This window comes from Larimichthys crocea, chromosome XXIII (genome assembly GCF_000972845.2).
Source record: "Larimichthys crocea isolate SSNF chromosome XXIII, L_crocea_2.0, whole genome shotgun sequence".
NCBI lineage: Eukaryota > Metazoa > Chordata > Actinopteri > Sciaenidae > Larimichthys > Larimichthys crocea.
The window spans coordinates 6949859-6967518 of record NC_040033.1 but is presented as its reverse complement, the minus strand read 5'-3'; the positions used below and the strand labels follow the sequence as shown (position 1 = coordinate 6967518).

Sequence of the window (17660 nt, the reverse complement as noted above, 5' to 3'; positions counted from 1 at the left end):
TTTTTACTGCAGTCACGCGAGAATAAGGGGGAGGGTACCACATCCATACTAGTGATGTGTCATTCGCGAACGAGTCGTTTCAAAAGAGTCGGCTCTTTTTTTTCTTTTCTTTTTAACTCAACTCAACTTTATTTATTTATATAGCACCCTTAATGCAGAATTGGAGCCCAAAGTGCTTCACAGAGCAAAGAGTAAAAACAGAAATAGACAACAACTAACAGTTCTTAAGGCAACAGAGCAGCTGCATGAAAAACTAGAAATTATCATGTTTACCTACTTAATCCAAGCCAATAATTAAATTTTTGAAATTTATTTACTCATTTATAGATTAAATCTGCTCCTAATTAAGTATTAAATTGACTTTTTTTTTTTTTACTGCAGTCACGGAGAATAAGGGGGAGGGTACCACTTCCATACTAGTGATGTGTCATTCGTGAACGAGTCGTTTCAAAAGAGTCTGCTTTTTTTTTTTTTTACTCAACTCAACTCAATGTTATTTATTTATATAGCACCTTACATACTGAATTGGAGCCCAACGTGCTTCACAGAGCAAAGAGTAAAAACAGAAATAGACAACAACTAACAGTTCTTAAGGCAACAGAGCAGTTGCGTGAAAAACTAGAGATTATCATGTTTACCTACTTAATCCAATCCAAGCCAAACACTGTTTCCTTTTTATTTTCTGTAAGAATCTTAACATTAGTACTGGAGTGTAAAAACGCATTTACCCCAGTACTGAGTGAGGCGAGATAATTAACTTAATTAACATAATTATGGTTGAGGACTTTGTTACAAGGGCTACAAAATAGTTTTCCTCCGCTTGCATTTAAAATTGCCGGATATTGTTTTGCTCTGTTATTTGCCGATATATATGGCAGGTGGGACTTGTTAGTAGTCGCCATCACTAACTAATGTTCCCATGTGTGTGAAAATGGCTGCGCGTGGCAAACAGGTGGTGTGGAAGACACATCTATGGCAAAGCTGTTTATTTGATCTATGGTGGAAAACACATATGTCGTGGGGAAGGGGCGGCATGTTTGGTTATTTTGCAATAATTATGCGACGCACACGGTAATCCACACGATCGCAAAATCGCGAAAAACTGGCGGGACTGATAAGGATAACAAGTGAAGCTGAATTTTTTTTTGTATACTGGCCGTTTTCTGAATAAAAACGTCGGGAGTCGAAAGAGCCGACTCGTCTTGGCGGGCTGAGTCGAACGATCCGGCTCACTAAAAAGAACCGAACTCCCCATCACCGCTCCATACTTACGCCGCCCTTTTCTGCCCATATATGGTCAGTCTGGCGGTTTGGTGTTCGGCTACATCCACCCGGCAAAAAAGTGGACACGAGACGTCGGTGTGCTCCCGGAGACCAGTGAAACTCGTTATCAAAGGTAAAGACTCGTTATTTCACGCTGCCTGACATGTACGGACAACACACGAGGCTGTCTGTCTGAAACAAACGGACGGTTTAAAAACGAGTAATTAACCGCCGAGTTTGCCGCCTTCGGCTTTTGTCGGAGCTCGTCGGGGCCTTGCGTCAAGTTAGCTTCGGCGGCTCAGGCCTGTCACTTCTAACGGAAGCTAACGCACTCACCTTAACGCGTATTTAAAATAAAATAAAAGATATAACGTCCCTCCTGTGTGTGTGACACTTTGTTTTAAAAGGTCAACATTATAGGTCGGGCGCTGTCGCCGGGTAACTCGCTGTAAATATCCAGATCTGCCGGTGATACTAGCGGCATCAGCTACCCGTTAGCACCAGCTGTGCTATCCGGCTTTTTACCGTGAGGAGCCGAACAACGTGCGAGCAGGTGGAGCTGGAACAGATCCCGGTTAGCCATTACACCACCTCCAGGCCGACCCGTTAACCGTGTTCAGGCCTTTTCTAACACTGAAATCAGCTGTGAGTTAAATTACCGGCACGTTTTCGACCTTTTCTTTTTTTTAACCCTGGCACACTAACGTTAAAATTAGTAACACCATCACCAACTTCGGGTTTATTTTACCAAAATAAAATGCAGTTTTCATCAATGTATGTAAAAGTACAACACTGTATGCCAAATTGTAGTACTCTTCTTTAATTACCCAATATACAATATCACATAAAAATAAAAATAAAAAGGTATCATGGGGGACCCTTTTTTAAAAAGGCAGGTAATCCTTAACGAGAAAACGAGAAAAAATAATGGAGCTGGGAACTTGTTCTTTGGTCCACCCATTCCTGGGACATGTGAGCCTTGTCTGCATCTCTATCAGTAACTTTGGGTGAAAGTCACCCGAACGCATGCCTCTTGAAAAAAAACCATAGACAAACATCCCATTAATGACATCAGTGAGCAGCCTGAAGCTACCCAAGGACCCATGCAAGTCAGACAGCAGCAACACAATGAAAACTCACATGACGAGAATTGTGTGGGTTAAAATCACCTGACGTTACTGTTCTACGGTTCTACCCACATCCACACTCGATATATTTAACTAATGTTCACCAATATGAACTGCCACACTCGATATATTTAACTAATGTTCACCAATATGAACTGAAATCCTCCCACCAGCTGATAATCTGTCTCATTTACCTCACTACAGAGTAAAAACTGTTGCTCCCTCCCAGGGGCGCCGCCAGGACATTTTGGGCCCCATGACTAAAAAAAAATCGAATTGGGCCCCCCTCTGTGCTACGGAAGCCCTAAAGGGTCATACATACATACCTTTTATTCCACCCGTTTTCCCGTGATAACAGGATCATAAATTCGAGATCTCTAGAAAACAAAACGATAGTCTAGTGTATTAAGTGTTGAGTTTGAAATACATTTAGTGTTGAGTTTGAAATACAGAGTCAGTTTTGATTTTCAGGGTATTCATGACGATCAGGCTCAGTTAGATTGCGCCTCCGATAAAGCTGAAGCCTTGCTAGCCGTCTTCTCAGATGACACACACACTAATGTGTACATTATCTATAGCAAGGCATAAAGCTATTTCAGCCTGTGTCAGGCCTTGATTGAAGAGAGATGTGATGCGGTGATCGATATTCTCCTGTCCTCCCATTTTTTTGGGGCCCCTGTCAGTCGTGGGCCCTTGAAATTGTAAGTTTTTCCCCCCTATACGGCGCCCCTGCTCCCTTCATTTTAATTAGATTAGATTAGATATACTTTATTCATTCCACCACGGGGAAACAAATAATAATTATTTGTGTCCCTCAGCCTTACACAACCATGCCATCCGACCTAGCCAAGAAGAAGGCAGCGAAGAAGAAGGAGGCCGCCAAAGCTCGCCAGCGTACAAAGAAACCCGATGAGTTAAATGAGGAAGGAGATCAGCCGGAGACCCAGAGCAATGGAGCAGAGAGCAACGGTGAGAGCGATGAGTCATCTGTGATTCATGTTCAAGGCTTGGTTGTGGTTTACCAGGCCTGTATCATACCTGACATCAACTTCAATACAATACATTATTTGTCGCTTTGACAGGTATCGCCAGTTTGACGAAGGAGCTGGATGAATTCGAGCTGGCAAAGACGGAGGCACGGGCAGTGACGGGCGTTCTGGCCTCGCACCCCAACAGCACTGATGTTCACATTAGCAGCCTGTCGCTCACCTTCCATGGCCAAGAACTTCTAGCAGACACCAGCCTGGAGCTTAACTCAGGCAGACGCTATGGGCTAATTGGCCTTAACGGCACAGGTAAATGCTCTTGCATGGCCTCTACTGTTCCTAGTACCTGATGCGGTTCTCCTGTTCGGTGATTCGGGTACCTGGACACCCTAAAAGTTACTTCTTCAACACATAACGGCACCTACTTTTGCTCATTCACACCAGTTATCCTAAGTAGAAGAGGCGTAAATGTTGCCCACACTGTAACCAGTAAAATTATCTGTCTTATCTATTTGTATCTTCCAGGAAAATCCATGCTGTTGTCTGCCATCGGGCATCGTGAGATTCCCATTCCAGAGCACATCGATATTTACCACTTGACCCGGGAGATGGCCCCCAGCGAAAAGTCGGCTCTGCAGTGTGTCATGGAGGTGGATGAACAGAGGATTATGCTGGAGAAGGAGGCGGAGAGACTCGCCCATGAGGACTGTGAGTTATATGTTGATGCGTTATGCAATCGCAGAGGGAAAATGTATGCAGGCAAACTGGCCGAGAGACAACAAAGAGAATAAATTTAGCAGAACATACCCAAGTTTGAGTGACTCGAGCAAATGGACGTCTCTTAGATAGTTGTTTTGCTGGAAATCAATAGTAAATGCCTTCCCCTCATCCGCCCCATAGCCGAGTGTGAGAAGCTGATGGAGCTGTACGAGCGTCTGGAGGAGCTGGATGCAGACAAGGCAGAGGTGCGAGCCTCTCGTATCCTCCACGGTTTGGGTTTCACCGCTGCTATGCAGCAAAAGAAACTGAAGGACTTCAGTGGAGGATGGAGGATGCGCGTTGCTCTGGCCAGGTAAAGACAAAGTGACATAATGTGACACAGTTGGAGTTTAGATATATTTAGATATCGTCCTGAACTGTAACTCTCTCTGGACAGAGCTCTGTTCATCAAGCCCTTCATGCTGTTGCTGGATGAACCCACTAACCACTTGGATCTGGATGCCTGTGTGTGGTTGGAGGAGGAGCTCAAGTCGTAAGTTCACTTCCTACTTTATAACTGAAACGAGTCCAAACACATGAGGTGTGTGTGGCTCATCCTTGTTTTTTTGTTTTTTTTTGCCAGGTTCAAGCGAATCCTTGTGCTCATCTCACACTCTCAAGACTTCCTGAACGGTGTCTGCACCAACATCATCCACCTGCATCAGAGAAAACTGAAATACTACACGGTAAGAACACGTGGCTGAAACCACTGCTGGTGCCCTTAAAGCAAAATTAGAAAGCGTAGCGCCAGAAAGGGAATCAGCCTCAGCATCTTTTTGGGAGTGACTCTGCCCTGTGTGATCTCATAATGCTAAATAAGGAAACTGGGGGTAGCCTGTTACTAATCCTGTCAGCGTGCCACCCTGTTGGATGACCGTGCAAATTTTATTTTTACTCTTTAAGGGTAACTATGACCAGTATGTGAAGACCAGAGAGGAGCTGGAAGAGAACCAGATGAAGCGCTTCAACTGGGAACAGGACCAGATAGCACACATGAAGGTAATGGAAAGTTTCCACTGCACAGAGTGGATGGTTCAGAACAAGTCCATGTCCACGGCCCTCCAAAGAGAAGTGTACCATATCATAAATGAAGTTTTCATCATGCATTCTACTGTGAAGTCTGTTTCAGGCTATAAACTGTTTACTAATGAGTATATCTTTTGTTGTTTTTTTTAAAGTGGTCACATTTATTTTTTTATAAACATTGTCGTTAGCTGAATCAATCTTATTTTTCTTGTTATCCAGAATTACATTGCCAGATTTGGTCACGGCTCTGCAAAGCTGGCGCGACAGGCGCAGAGCAAAGAGAAGACGCTGCAGAAGATGGTGGCATCCGGCTTGACTGAAAAAGTTGTGAATGACAAGGTACTGCGACGATGTGGTGCGGCTCTCGGTAGCCTCGCAGTTCACACACATCTGACACAGTGACACGCGTTTTGACACCTGCTCATGTCTCCCGCAGACTCTGTCATTTTATTTTCCTCCCTGTGGGAAGATTCCTCCTCCTGTTATCATGGTTCAGAACGTGAGCTTCAAGTACAGTGACAACACGGTGAGTATAGTTCATATCGCAGCACGGACAGAGCTGAAACATGGACGCACATCTCTCGGTCTCACTCATCTTTTTAATGTTTCTCACAGCCGCACATATATAAAAACCTGGAGTTTGGTATAGACTTGGATACACGAGTGGCTCTGGTGGGACCCAATGGAGCAGGGAAGTCCACACTGCTGAAGCTGTTGATGGGAGAGGTACGTACAGCGTTTATCCCCCCCTATCGCACAATGACCTGCAACTGTCTTCAGAGTATTCAATTCTTTTCTTTGTGCAGCTCCTACCCACCGACGGCATGATCCGCAAACATTCTCACGTCAAGATTGGCAGATATCACCAGGTAAAACACAAGTTCCACATTGAGGGTTTACTGACGCAACACAGAAAGTATATTTACTGTCTCCTGTGTGTTTCATGTTACAGCATCTGACAGAGCAGCTGGAGCTGGACCTGTCTCCTCTGGAGTACATGATGAAGTGTTTCCCCGAGATCAAAGAAAAAGAGGAGATGAGGAAGATCATCGGTCGCTACGGGCTGACGGGAAAACAGCAGGTAAGAGTTTGGAGGAGGAAATAATGTGTAAAGTTGAGCTAAAGCTCCGGAAATTTATACCGGAAATGTCTTCCAGGTCAGTCCGATCAGGAACTTGTCAGATGGTCAGAAGTGCCGCGTGTGTTTTGCCTGGCTGGCCTGGCAGAACCCTCACATGCTGTTCCTTGACGAGCCCACCAATCACTTGGACATCGAGACCATCGACGCGCTGGCGGAAGCCGTCAACGAGTTTGACGGCGGCATGATGCTAGTTAGCCACGACTTCAGGCTAATCCAGCAGGTACGTACACACTCATCAGTGAATGTAAAGCAGCCGTAGCTGGCATCGTTTTTTATAAATCATCTGTCTTTTTCTTCAGGTTGCCAATGAGATCTGGGTGTGCGAGAGTCAAACCATCACAAAGTGGAACAGGGACATCCTGGCGTACAAGGAGCACTTGAAATCAAAGATCGAAAAGCAAGCGCATGACATCTAATAAAACAAAAATAAAAAAAAACGAAACATCCCACACTGAGCCACTCCTTTATCTTACATCATGGATCTGACCTGCAGGCTCCTGAGGGAGACGAGCAGGGTCTGCGTCGCAGGAAATGTCCTCAAGTTAGAACTGAAACGATCTCTTATGCATCTTTATCGGACACGTCTCTTGTACATGTCGTACTGTAATTTCCGTCTCGGTTTAACAGTGCTGCACCCGACCCACTCCCTCCCTCATTCATTCATTCATTCATGTACCCCTCTCTCACCCCCTTCACCTCAGGCTGCACTCTGATTGGCTGATTCACCTTGAAGCATCTCGGTGCATTGTGGAATGCATTCCATTGTGCTGTCTTCATAGAAAAGTTTTATTTTTCCAAATGTTCTGTTTTATCCCAACATGTATGCAGCAGCTTTTAGGTCATATTTTATGATATTTAAAAGTTGACTTTTTTTTTTTTCTGTGTAAAAGAGCAGTTCTGCCTTATTTAACAATGTAATGCAATAAAGGTTTGTCTGAATAAACGGAACATAAAAACAGCATTTATTTTAGATTGAGAAGACTTTTATTGTTCGTTTTTTAAATGAATACAGTGCTCGTATCCAAAAATCAAAAGCAGTTAGGGAAAATAAACTATTTTACATCTCTGTAAACAAGAGGACAAAACTTGAAGTCGCTTTGGATTCTGGTTTGTGAGCCCCCACGGCTGCATAGATCCTCGTCTCACAGCCTCTACGTAACATCTGCTGCTCAGCCCGTCTCGTTGTGTAACCGAAAAGCTGCTCGGCTGTCGTAACTAACGCTAACAAGAGAACATGACAGCCGTTCATAAAACTAAATCAACGGAATCCAGTGCATCTCCAGGACGCATTTAAAAGGGAAATATGGTTTGCTGTAAACTAACATTCATACAGGAGACATCACAAGTTAGAAAATCTTCATTATGAGCCAGTGTTGTAGTCCAAGACTGAGACCAGGTCAAGACCAAGACCAGACAGTATATATAGCCTACTTAGGTCGATAATATTCACCCAAGATCTTTGGGTGACGGTTGCTACATTGATTCGCCTTGGAGTATTTACATCTGGTGTTTCGCAGATGAACTCTTGGTGGTTTAGGAAACTTTAGTCCAAGAGATTTGGCTGATTAACAAATAAATCGGATAAGTAAGTGACATTCCTGCAGTTGTTGGTCTTGACCGGACCTCTTTCTCTGAGACAGACCTGTAAAAACTGGTCTTAAGCTTAAGACCAAGACCGACCTCGAGTACTACAACACTGTCACGCGCTCTTACAAGGAAAGCTGTTCATGTCAAATTGTAACGCAGTATGGCTGCCAATGAGACAAAGGTCCTGCTCATGTTAGAATGGTGTAAATATACAAATCAATGCCTACCTAGATCAATCATGTAACATAATCGATCTAGACATCCGGCAAGATGTTTAACGTGCGTCATAGTGGCAACGATACTCCGTGATTCTTCTCATTTTTAGTGATCTAAAGCCAATCATAAACTGACGAGAGCCCAACTCTCGTCTTCAGCAGCAGTAACTCAAATATTCGTATCGTCTTGGACAGCTGCAGTAGTGTTTGCTGCGTGATTGATAGCGTTCTTGAATCAAAGAAAATACAAACAACAGCTCTAATAAACTGCTGTGAACTCTATTCTAACAAATACAACATGACATGAACACAGCTTCAAGGTCCGATGTTAGTTTTAACAACAGATTATCGGAAGACGTTATCTGTCTTCACGTTCCTTCCAAAAAAAAAAAAGAAAAAGAAAAGGTTCTTCAACCACCTTTGGTTGAATTTGTTAATTTAATTTCTACATATATCAGTCTGTTAGTCTGTTACAGTCTGAGAACACATGCAGTGGTATAAGTTACATTTCCAACATTTAACACATGTTCCTGCCGATCGGCTCAAAAAAGTGCCGACCAGGAGAAACACACAGAGCTCCAACCTATAAGGCTGCACATAAAGCTTTAAAGTTTGTCAGGTGGAGATTTCCAGAGACAAAAAAGGGCTGCAAGTGAATACAGATTGATGATATATATATTTATATATACGTAAACGTTAAAAATAGCCGAGTTTTTAAACACAAGGCTCCCGTTTAAGGTTTCAACTTGATAGCGTGCATGATTGACAGATTAGTGGCACTAGCTGCAGTTGAAACAGTGCAAGTAGGAGGAGTGTTTCAGTTAGAGTAATCCTGTTGGCAGCATGTTTCAGGGGCTATAAGGGGGGAGCAGTCAAGAGGCGCGTTGTAGTATCAGGTGCAGTGTTGTGTGGACCGATCGAAGGTGATGCCGCGCTCACTGGGCTTCCCACTCCTCGTCCGAGACCTCATCGGGGGGAACGCTGCGAGTGTTGCTCGCGCGGATGCTGCTGATGTTGGTGAAAGAGAGGAGGTTCGCGATGCCCATCAGACTCACGCCTGTGCCGTCCAGATTCACCTGAGCCAGGTGCATGTGTTTCAAGAACTTCAGACCTGAGGAAAAAAACCCAGAAAGATACATTGTTAGATTGTTTAACCCAGAGGAAGAAAACATCACATTTGTTTGTTGTGGTGGAGACCCTCACCCTGGTCCGTGATCCGTGTGCGGCTGAGGTTAAGTTTAACCAGCTGATTGCAGCGGATCAGACCTCTCCTCACGACTGTGTCTCCCACCTGAGTGCTGGCTAACCCCAACACCTAAAAAACAGGAAAATCACCATGAATATCATGCACATGAAAGTAAGACAACTTAACTTGTTATTGAAACCTCTTATCAAACCAACACCAACACCTAAAAAAGTCCTTAAAGCCTTGATCCCTAAACTCCATAAATTGTTCTTTTCAAGAATAAATGCACGATCAAATCCTCTTTATAAGTTATAAAAGAGTTTGCTGCATGACACACAATGACTTTACACTTTCTACCCCTTTCTGAGCCCCACATTTAAGCCAGGCTTATCACATTTGCACACGATTGTAAACTTCCAGAAGTACAGGAAGGTCGACTGGTGTGAGCAAGACAAAGGAGATATAGTGATTGGCTTCAGGAGGAAGACGCCTCAGACTGGACCAGTGGACATCCAGGGATTGGATATAGAGATGTGGGAGCATACAAATACCCGGGTGTTCACCTCAACAATAAACTAGACTGGTCGGGCAACACAGACATCCTGAACAAGAAGGTCGAAGTGTGCAGGACTCTGTGGTGACATCTGCAATCATGCAGTCGTCAGAGAGGGACAGAAGAAGACTCAACAAACTGGTCAAAAGGTTCAGTTCGGTCCTTAACTGCCCACTAGACTCCACAAAGGGAAATGGGGGATAATCGTAAACTCACCTGGAGGTGCGGCAGACAGGTGATTAGCTCAGCCACTCCTCGGCTGGTGACTGCCGTTCGGTCCAAACAGAGCTCCTGCACCTCCTGCAGGCCACGCAGAGAGGGAAGCCCCGCGTCTGTCACCTGAGTGTTGCTAAGCGACAGCTTCTTCAACCTACACAAGGTACACACAAGACTCCCGGTCAGTATCCCTGCAACTGCACGTATTGTAGAGTACGAAGAAAAGACAGTTATAAAGTGTGCAGCGACCTGCTCATGGTGGACAGCTGGCTGACACCTTGGTCTGTGACATGTGTGTAGTCTGTCAGGTCCAGCTCTGAGAGCAGAGACAGTCTAGAGAGGAATGCCAACCCACTGTCTGTCACAGAGTGGCGTCCCGGGAGTGTCAGCTGCGTCAACTTCAGACCTGGAAACGAAGTAGAAACGTCTGCTTTAGAGTTTGATTCAGCACAGACTTGAATCGTTTGTGTTCCTTTCTGTTTCCAAACCTGAGATAATCTGCAGGGCTTGATTGCCATCCGCTACGGGGATTCCCGCCAAGCTGAGGGAAGACAGGGTAGGGTGGGAGGCGAGGTGCTCCAGAGAGCTTTCCGTCACGCCAGTCCCATCCAGGTTGAGGGTCTGCAGGCTGGACAGCTCTGCCAAAGCTGACACATCTGCGACCTGGCAGAATATGCAACAAGGTGAAAAAAATGTCATGAAGCTTTTGAGTGAAGACGTGCTGTCGGGACTGAAATACCTTCGTCTGCTTGATGCTGAGGAGCCGCAGTTGTGGCACACAGGTGGGCAGGACTGCCAGCGTGGCTTCAGTCACAGCCGTCTGGTTCAGGCTGAGCTGAGAGAGGCAGGACGGAGCCGACTGGAGATACAGCACCATCCCGGCATCGGTCACTTTGGTCTGGTCCAGGGACAGGAAACACAGGCTCTTCAAACCTTGTAGACACAGAAAGAAGTGAAAAAATAATGTTAATATGTGGCATTCATGCACGCAACTGGAATTATGACTACTGATAACAGTCTGAAGATTGTTTCCAAGCTGACCTGTGATGTGCTGCAGACAGGAGTCTGTCAGTTTGCTACAGGAGGCCAGGTTGAGGTACTGGAGTTTGACCAGGCTGGACAAGATCGACAACCCGGAGTCTGGAAAAGTTGAGATTAAAATGAGACGACGCAGAGAACGACCAAACATACTCCAGGATCAGACAAAGCCTACAAACTCCATCCTGGGATGAAATCTGACACCTGTGATGAGAGGTGAGTTGACCAGACTCAGATGCTTCAGCGCTGTGAAGGCACGTAACTGCCGCAGGAGCTCATTGGTGGAGTAAGGGTAGCAGTTTAGGACAAACTTCTGCAACGGGCAGCCGAAGAAGAGCTCCAGGGTACGCGGACGAAGGAGCCTCTCCCGCGACATGTGGTTGAGCAGAAGCTCCGCCAGCTCCGGGGTGAGGCATGCCAGACTGCTGCTGTACTGCATGCTGGGAGCTGTCGAGGGCAGAGCGACAACAAGTGAGTGAACAGAACAACGAGACACGTTTCCTGCAAAAACAGTGATTCTCCTTTTACCGGTCATTAGGTGGACAGTCGCTCGGGTGGCCAAGGCACATAGAGACGGCACGCTGGGTGTCCTGAAGGGTCTTTTCGGGGGTGATGGTTGGCCCTGTGAGGCGCGGGGGTCTTCTTGCTGTGCAGCTCTTTGAAGACGCTCCACTGCAGCCTGACCTGCAGCTAGAGGCGCCATCCGACCTCCCAAATCCTCAGGCTCTGCCGGTTCCTCTTCAGGAGCTTCCCTGAGACACAAACACAACTGTCTTTAATGCCGATACTCTATTTTAATGTACATCTACATCTTCATGGGCACTTTTCAATGAAACGATCTAAAATTATCAATTTATTTGCCAATTTCTGGCTGTTTGTTCCAACAAAAAACGCTTATTTGCCAATTTCTGGCTGTTTGTTCCAACAAAAAACGCCCATCATAGTTTCCCAGACGGTGAGGCGAAATCTTCAAATGTTTTGTCAAAAAATGTTTCCATTTAAAATCATATAAAAGATAAAAAAAGATTTCAGAAGCTGAAGAAGTTATTGAATTTTCAAAAATAGCTGCAAACAGAACTGAGCTGTAACCGATTCATTCAAAATCAATCGTAGCCCCAGCGGAAAATGCTGCAGCTGTAATACACACGACAGTTGTATCGACTTGCGTGCATTAAAGTTCTCATAGTTTGTCCGTGCCGCTCTGTCTATAGACACTCACCTGAGTCGATTGCCTTGCTCTGGCCAGTGGTGCCGGGGCTCAAAGTCTCCTCTGAACCGGTTCTCAGGAAAGAACGGCAGCCTCGGCATTCCTGTGGAAATCACACAATGACAAACACAGTTCAAGTTACTTCTTGAGTATTTTCTAGTCATGCTGTGCTGTAATGGTTTAATTTTTTTTATCTCATACCTCTAATCAACATGTTTAGCTCTCGATCTTTGATTCTCCTCTCACTAGCTTCAACTGGGATTTATTCTCCGGTCTGGTACACATTCAGCATACTATATCACAACCATATGCTCTAAAAGACTGTACATGATTGGCTGCCTGGCTATAAGTGCTCTGGGGAAAACTTTCTCTCTGGTGGGGCTCAGCAGCTCTGACCCCGTGTACTGTATGTTTGACAGAAAGGGCCATTCACCTCCATATTTCCTAATCCTAATCTTTCTTACGTATGACACACGTTACAAGGGCTAATGCTCTGTATACTGGGGGAACTTATGTAACATACAGGATGAATCTGCATGAAAGTTACTCCGACAGCTCATGGAGAGAGGCCAGGGTCGTCTATTTCTGGCTGGGGGAACAAAAAGTTCTATGTGGATGAATAAATGGAGACATGTGGAGGCAGGAAGAGGAGAGACGAGAGAGAGGAGAGGGGGGCAAAATGTAGGTCAAAGGAGAGTCGAGATGTCCGCAATAACCCCAGACACAAAGAGCAGCGGTACCGTTCAGCACGTCAGGTAGCTCCTCCTCTCCTTCTTGTTCCTCGTCGACCTCTATGCCAGCTGCTTCTTCAGGGTTACCCGGAACCAACCTCTGGCCTCGTCCTGTTGAAGAGCACCACGTTATCTAATCTCTGAACAGCTATTTGAATAATTCTTATGATAAAAGGTTTATAAAGCTGCAATGTGGAAGGAGCCACTTTGTATAAAGCACATGTTAGTGCAGCAATAAGTACTACTTGTTTAGACGGGGGATAGATTTATCATCTCCAGTTGTTGGTAGTGTTGGAGAGGAGGTTCTCTCTGAAGAGCTGGAGGTCTTCAGGAGGTTTTTGAAGATAGAGAGGGACGCACCTGATCTGGTACTGGTAGGACGGTCCACCAACGAGGAACAACAGATGAGAAAAGTTTGGATTGACCTGAGCGTACAGGTGGCAGAGCCAGGCGTCGTTCATTGAAGGAGGTAAGATATGCCTAACACCACCTACTCTGTAGTGGAGCTGGATGAGCAGTGGGGTAACATGTGACATTTGGAGACCAGATCACTGTGCAGGCTGTATCAAGAGTTGGTTAGGATGCTGATTTTTCTCATGTTGTGAGGTGCACAGTGGCACAACGAGGCGGCAGCGTGATCAGAGAAGGTTAGTTGGTTCGATCATGACTCTGGTAGGGGCAATAGAGAGGGACTCAATTTGGATGTTGATGTCATGCAAAGTAGGTTTGCCTGGGAGGAACAGCAGTTCATCACGGTGTAAAGTAATTCACAGCTGGAGCATTTTTACAGCTTGGATTGACATGAATATGTGGCTCTTTGATAAAAATGTAAGATGAAAAGTTAACTCTGACTCCCAGGGTGCATTTTGTCAAGAAACATCCAATCACTGAACTTAAAATTCTGCAAAGTGCGTCAGGAAGGGCGAGCTAAAACAAAAGATGTGTTTCTGTTCCTCAGTGGCAACAACGAAGCATTTTGAATTTACTATCGCTCTGATTTATGATGCTGATTGGCCGACTCTTCTCCATGGCAACAGCAGCCAAGGCTAATTGGTATCTAAGTGTCCGGAGGAGTCCGACGTGCCAGATTGATCGTAAAAACATGACTTCTCTCATGTAAGGTCGAAAAAATAAAAATTAACGACCATAATATAAACCTTCATCATCCGAGAGAGTCCCATGTTTCTGTGTTGGATAACAGTGATGAAATCATTTAAAGAAACTTCAGGTTGGAGAAAAATACTTCCAGAAGCCGCAGCTCCTCTCACTTTGCAACTCTATAAATAATTTGTGTTCATACATACACAAAAAGATTTGATGAATTAAATATTTAGAGGGTACAACAGCAAATCTGCTTCAAACTTGTGGAGCTAGTTCAATACTTACCCCAGAAGTGAGACGGTCCAGACAGTGAAGGACCGACTCCAGGTATCCCTGCGTAATTCACTGCCTCTTCCCACAGCTGATTGGGTAGTGGTGGAGGTATAACAAGGTCCTGCCCTTCCGCCCCCTCCAGGACAGGAATATGTGGCTGAGGAGATTCATCGCACGGAGGCGGCTCGTTCTGTCCCACTGTTGGTGACGGGTCCGCAGGACTCTGCACGTCCTGAGGCGTCTCCGGAGGAGTGGTCTGAATACACAGCGCGGCGTTGGGCGTGAGGCCGAGAGAGCGCAGCGAACAGGCAAGCTCCGCCTCCCCGAAGCGTTTCCGCGGGAAACCCTGGAGGAGGGAGAAGGAGGCGAGGGAAGGGTGGCGTCCGGTGATGTGCTCCACGACGCTGCGCAGAGGGGCGTCGGCCGGGAAGCGCTCACGCATGGACTCACCGGACGGCAGCCGAATCTGCAGCAGAAGAACGTGAGATTTAAACTCTGTGCTTTGACCACATCTTCTACATGCATGCACAGACATGTCTTCATAGCTTCACCATGAGGACGCAGTTGTTGTCCACGTTAGTCTGAATCTTTCCTCCGAGCTTCTGCCCTTGTCCACTGGGAGGAGACGTCTCTGTGGTGCCGCTGGTCTTTATCTTCTCCTGCAGGCTCCTCCGATCCTCAGCTATTCGCTTTAATACCAGCTCGCGCTCCTGGCAGACAAACACACATAAGACAAGATGTTCTGTCCTGCTCTGAGATTAGAAATCACACACTTGGCTTTAAAGATTTGCTTCTGGGTGATAACAAACCTGTTTCTTTTGTCTTCTCTCTGCTCTGGCCTCCTGAGCCACACGCTGCCTCTGCTGCTCTTCAAAGTCACTCTTGTCTTGCTTGATGCGGGACTCGACTGGTAGTGGCTCTGGGGACAGGGTGCACGACTGTGATGGCCTCAGCACCAACGAAGGGGAAGCTTTTAAAAGAAATAGCAACACATACAATTCACCTTACGCCATAAACCTTTGAAATCTTACATAATTACAAAGAATGATTGACTTAATGGGATCTTGTGCTTGCTGTTATACCTCTGCTGTCAGAAGGAGATGTCTCTGAAGTGCTCGCTGCCTCTTTGGGTGGGTTGAAAGCAGAGAAAGCTGTCTCAGCTGGCTGTGACGACTGCTTGACCAACCTGTGCCGTGGATACTGACCCTGTAAGAGCCTGAGAGACACACACACAGAGGTAATTTACTGAAAGGAGTGGTCTTATGTTATCATTTAATGAATGCTAACCGTAAGAGCAGGGACAACTCACCACTCGGCTGCATCTGAAACAGAAAAATGGCCGGCCTGTACAGCTGCCTGGATCTGTTCCTCCGTGAAACCCATCTCACTGAGGATGAGGAATAACTCCCCAATAGTCTGCAGAACAAGCACAGCAACACCACGTAAACAACGCTTAGACAAGCTGTTTTTCCTTTATCAGTGTCTGCATAAACAGGCTGCTGGGATACGGTTTACATCACACTGTCCTGAGGTCAGACGACAGATAATCAATGATTTTATCGTGGTTAACTAGTTTTTAATCAGGCTATTGCTTATGATGCGTTAAAAACACTAATTTTAGTTGCTTATGGTCCATTAGAAGACATTTATTAGAAGACATTTAGTCATTTAGCTGAAGTTTTTATCCGAAGCAACTCACAAAAAAAAGGGAAACTATCAAGGTACGGTCACAACAAGGACATGTTAGACAGTTGCAGAGACGGGGGATAGATTTATCATGTCTAGTTGTTGGCAGTGTTGGAGAGGAGGTCCTCTCTGAGGAGCTGGAGGTCTTCAGGAGGTTTGTGAAGGTAGAGAGGGACTGGTAGGACGTTCCACCAGACGAGAAAGGTTTGGATTGACCTGAGCATACAGGTGTCATTCATTAGGAGGAGGTAACATGTGCCTGAACTGAAGATCACATTGCAGGCGAGCACACGGCTGCACACTCAGACATTTATTTAACTATTTTACTTTTTTTAAATTGTATTTTGCTTCTGCAAAAACAAAACCTCCCATTTAGGATTAATTAAGTCCCCCTGTCCTCTAACCTATTTATTTATTTATGCATCTATCTACTGCATATGCAACTTGTCAGATGCATTAACTGACAATAGAAATAACAGAATAGAGACTTTACTGAGGCCTCAAGTTTGTGCATGCATTAACCACACACACACACACACACACACACACACACACACACACGCAAAATGTGGAGAGACTGTTGGAGCAGCCACACACAGCAGTATCTTGCTCAAAGGCACCTCGGCAGTGCTCAGGAGGTGAACTAACTATACTAGTACACACTAGTGCATTAATGTATCATTTTAAACGGGCTATAACTCCATTTGTTACTGTTATATCTGACTGACAGTTGAGTTATTTACCATTAAAATGTTAATTAAAGGTGCTTTAATAGATGCATTAACTGTTTACAAGCTAAAACTTGACATGTTATTTCATTGTTTAACTCTTCACTAAGTTTCCAGTCTCAGTCTCAGTCAGCTGGACGGACAGCAGCTGTGACCTCCAGCTGACCGTCAGTGTGTTGTTGTTGTTGTGTTATTTGTAAACAAACAACAACAACAACATTAGCACGGCGGCTAACAGCTAAAGCTCTGAGCTAACGCGGCTAGCTGCGGCTAATGAACGTGCGCGGTGTCACGCGCGGCTCGGTAACGTGCAGCTTACCGGAGAGGCGGCGGAGCTCATGCCGGTGTCTCTGCGTCAGTGTGCGAGGAATCAAAACGAGGATGATTTTAATTAACTTTGCTTTGACTTCCTGGTCGGGGTCTGGTGCGCCAGTCTGCTCCGCTGCTAGCCGCACTGACCTCTCCCCGAGCAGCCAATCAGCTCCGAGCTCGGCCCGGACTGTCTGCACGCGGAGGCGGCTCCTGCGTGACTGACACACGCGAAACCCAACCACAGCCTCGAGACAGCATCCGTGACTAGACAAGTCTCCAAGTCAGGCGTGTGCAAAGTACGGCCCGGGGGGCGAATCACGGCCCGTGGTCTGATTTCATGCGGCCCGAAGCTTCATTTTTATAAAATATTATTTATGGTTTGGCAAAATGAAGCATCTGAATAAAGACTGTCTGTAGATGTGACACAGAATGTTACTTTATGAATGATTTTTAACAGATTTTGCATAAGTCATGTTTAAAAATGAACATGATCTTAAGATTTGTATCACCGTCATGCAAGTTTAA

General features: G+C 45.6%; 2 protein-coding genes across 2 annotated transcripts; one reads left to right on the top strand and one right to left on the bottom strand.

Annotated features, from left to right (window-relative positions):
* Positions 1-1263: 1263 nt before the first annotated feature.
* On the top strand, positions 1264-6769 carry abcf2b (ATP-binding cassette, sub-family F (GCN20), member 2b). The gene is made up of 15 exons (XM_010744171.3): positions 1264-1396; positions 3209-3359; positions 3473-3685; positions 3902-4084; positions 4277-4448; positions 4533-4628; positions 4719-4821; positions 5039-5134; positions 5381-5500; positions 5598-5687; positions 5777-5887; positions 5968-6030; positions 6114-6242; positions 6319-6522; positions 6602-6769. The coding sequence occupies exons 2-15, from the start codon at positions 3221-3223 to the stop codon at positions 6716-6718; spliced, it is 1836 nt and encodes a 611-aa protein (XP_010742473.1). The 5' UTR covers positions 1264-1396; positions 3209-3220; the 3' UTR covers positions 6719-6769.
* Positions 6770-7169: 400 nt separating this feature from the next.
* Positions 7170-17375, bottom strand: si:ch73-173p19.1 (F-box/LRR-repeat protein 13). The gene is made up of 17 exons (XM_010744172.3): positions 17143-17375; positions 15719-15825; positions 15492-15625; positions 15219-15379; positions 14961-15119; positions 14422-14875; positions 13045-13146; positions 12317-12407; positions 11626-11849; positions 11302-11544; positions 11101-11199; positions 10799-10992; positions 10548-10722; positions 10309-10465; positions 10060-10213; positions 9308-9419; positions 7170-9215 (listed from the first exon to the last, which is right to left on the bottom strand). Exons 1-17 carry the CDS (start codon positions 17161-17163, stop codon positions 9040-9042), a joined length of 2763 nt encoding a protein of 920 aa, XP_010742474.3. The 5' UTR covers positions 17164-17375; the 3' UTR covers positions 7170-9039.
* Positions 17376-17660: the final 285 nt, after the last annotated feature.